The sequence below is a fragment of the Otolemur garnettii genome, unplaced genomic scaffold, assembly GCF_000181295.1.
Source record: "Otolemur garnettii isolate 467f Iridium unplaced genomic scaffold, OtoGar3 scaffold00147, whole genome shotgun sequence".
NCBI classification, from domain to species: Eukaryota; Metazoa; Chordata; class Mammalia; order Primates; family Galagidae; genus Otolemur; species Otolemur garnettii.
The window spans coordinates 2043917-2046252 of record NW_003852542.1 but is presented as its reverse complement, the minus strand read 5'-3'; the positions used below and the strand labels follow the sequence as shown (position 1 = coordinate 2046252).

The following is a 2336-nucleotide window of genomic DNA, read 5'->3' as shown; positions in this document are numbered from 1 at the left end:
ATTCAACTTGTTAATATGTTGCTTAGGATATTGCAGCCTCATATATAAGTGAAATATGTTTGTAATTTCCCTTTATAATAATATATTTTTTCCAATTTTAATATCAGGTATATCCAGATGAAGTAGAATGAATTTGAAGTATTTCTTCTTTTTCTATTGTCTATAAGATCTGGCATGATCTGTTTTTTGAAATTATCTTCTATTTTTATTTATAAATACTAGTTATTTTCTGAGACTTTGCAAAAAAATAAAAAAAAACAATACACATAAAGTTTCAGAAATACAAGATATCCCTGACAACGAATCAGCAGGTAGCTAAAAATTCTGTGACTGCCTTAGGGTCTAAAAGAGACTATGACTAACCATAATATGTGGGTTCTGTGTCATGACCATTCCACATTCATACTCATAGTGTTCTAAGAGCCTGATAGCTGCACCAGTCCGTGATGAAATACAGTTCCTCTCAGTCCACAGAGCAGCACAGTTACCTCCACCTAAGACACTCTCTACTTACTCTTGCAAAATTATTTTCTATGTGGTATGTACTAACTCAGAACACTTATGGAACTCAAAAAGGATAAAAATCCGTCTGTATTCATTACTATTGGTTAAAATTAGAGAGAACTAACAAACAGACAAGTTACACCAAATTATACATACAAAGTACAGTCAGCTCTCCATATCTATAGATTCAACCAACTACAGATAGAAAATATTTTTAAAAATTGTATCTGTTAAACATAAGACTTTTCTTGTGATTATTCCCTAAACAATATAGTATAACAACTACTTATTTATATTGTAACAGATATTATAAGTAATCTAGAGATGATTTAAAGGAAAATGTGCAGAGGTTATATGCAAAAACTATGCCATTTTATATCTGGGACTTGAGCATCCACGGGATTTTGGTAGCTGGGTGAGGTCCTGAAACCAATCCCTCATGGACCAAAGATAACAGTATTTTCAAGATGAGAACAACATGCTTTACTCCACTGGATAAATTGAAATATTGTTTAAAACTCTTACCGCTGGCTTCTTTGGCAAATGAACATTGTAAGGTGCGGAACCAAGAACCACCTCAAAGAGTTTGTCTGAGTAAGGTATGGTTTTCTCTACACTTTCTCGGAAGTGGGAATCCCATTTGGCATATAGGATAGTGCCACCAATACCTCCACCAACAAACAAAAGGCTAGCTCCAGCAATTTTGCCAGCAGTCAACCTGAGCAAAAGAAAACAGGAAACAGATTTACATTTCTTGGCTCTCCTATACCTACCTTCCTATATGGCATCAAGGAAAGAGTCTCAGAGACTAACCTCACATCTCTACTAACTCAAATCACAACAGCACATTACTTTTTCCTGACATGTCTACAAGAGAAAATAATGACATTTAATTATGGATAACTAAAATTTTTTTAAAACAAAATATCTAGGATAGAAAATGGAATAATCTACCTTTTAATACTTAAATCTCAAGATGTTCAAAGTCATGAGATTTCCTTTGAAACCAAAAAAGAATTATCACTAACTTTCAAGGCTCCTCTCCTTTGAGTAAACATTTCTGTAAACATAATAAAGTAAATGCTTTACAAAAGATAACAAAAATATCAAATAGAACAAATACTTGTTTAAGTTATAATATGCTGAGTCCTGGAAATCAATCTATTTGCAGCAGATTGGAAGACAGCACAAGGTGAGGGAGGTCTGCCTTGCATGCTATCCAATTACCAAAAAACAAAAAAATGTATCATTGACAAATTTTTACCTACAACTAAAAATACTCCAGAAGGTACCCTAACAACAATACAGAAAGCTTTAGCGTATGTACCCTTTTTAAAAGAGGTATTAGGCAGCTATTTCCTTATTTAAGGAAAACACACAGCCCTAAGCAGCATACAGTGTAAGGTCAGGTTACATGGAGACATGCTACATACCCAGAAGCGCCTGAAGTAGAGTATCTACGGCATGGTCGCAATGGGCGGAGGACAAATTTGCCACAGAGACAATTCTAGAAAAGAAGAAAACATCACAACCAAATGGTTAAAGGAATGTAGGAAGTTGTTAGGGTTGGTAATACAAAAACCATCTCTTTTTTAAACAAATGTCTTTATTAAACAAAAGTATAAGTATATGTATTTATATGTAATACAAATTTATCTAAGAGTTTGTTATATATGAAGAGAAATTAGCTATATGTCTGCTAATTGGAAGTTTTTCTGCAGTTTATGATCTTTTTATCTTTGCTTATGGTAGCTATGCCATGCAAAAAATTACTATTACATAGCAAAAAGTCCATCTTTATGCCTTCTGAGTTTTCTCACATTCTTAGAAAG

At 33.3% G+C, this 2336-nt stretch overlaps 1 protein-coding gene across 3 annotated transcripts in view; it reads right to left on the bottom strand.

The window, feature by feature from the left end:
* IMMT (inner membrane mitochondrial protein) overlaps positions 1–2336 on the bottom strand; it is a 46651-nt gene that overhangs the window by 33638 nt on the left and 10677 nt on the right. For all 3 annotated transcript variants that reach the window (XM_003799199.3, XM_023518780.1, XM_012811007.2), the window contains exons 2-3: positions 1938–2011; positions 1030–1222 (exon numbers count right to left, since the gene is read on the bottom strand). In XM_003799199.3, coding sequence (XP_003799247.1) covers positions 1030–1222; positions 1938–2011 — 267 coding nt within the window. The remainder of the gene's footprint in view (positions 1–1029; positions 1223–1937; positions 2012–2336) is intronic.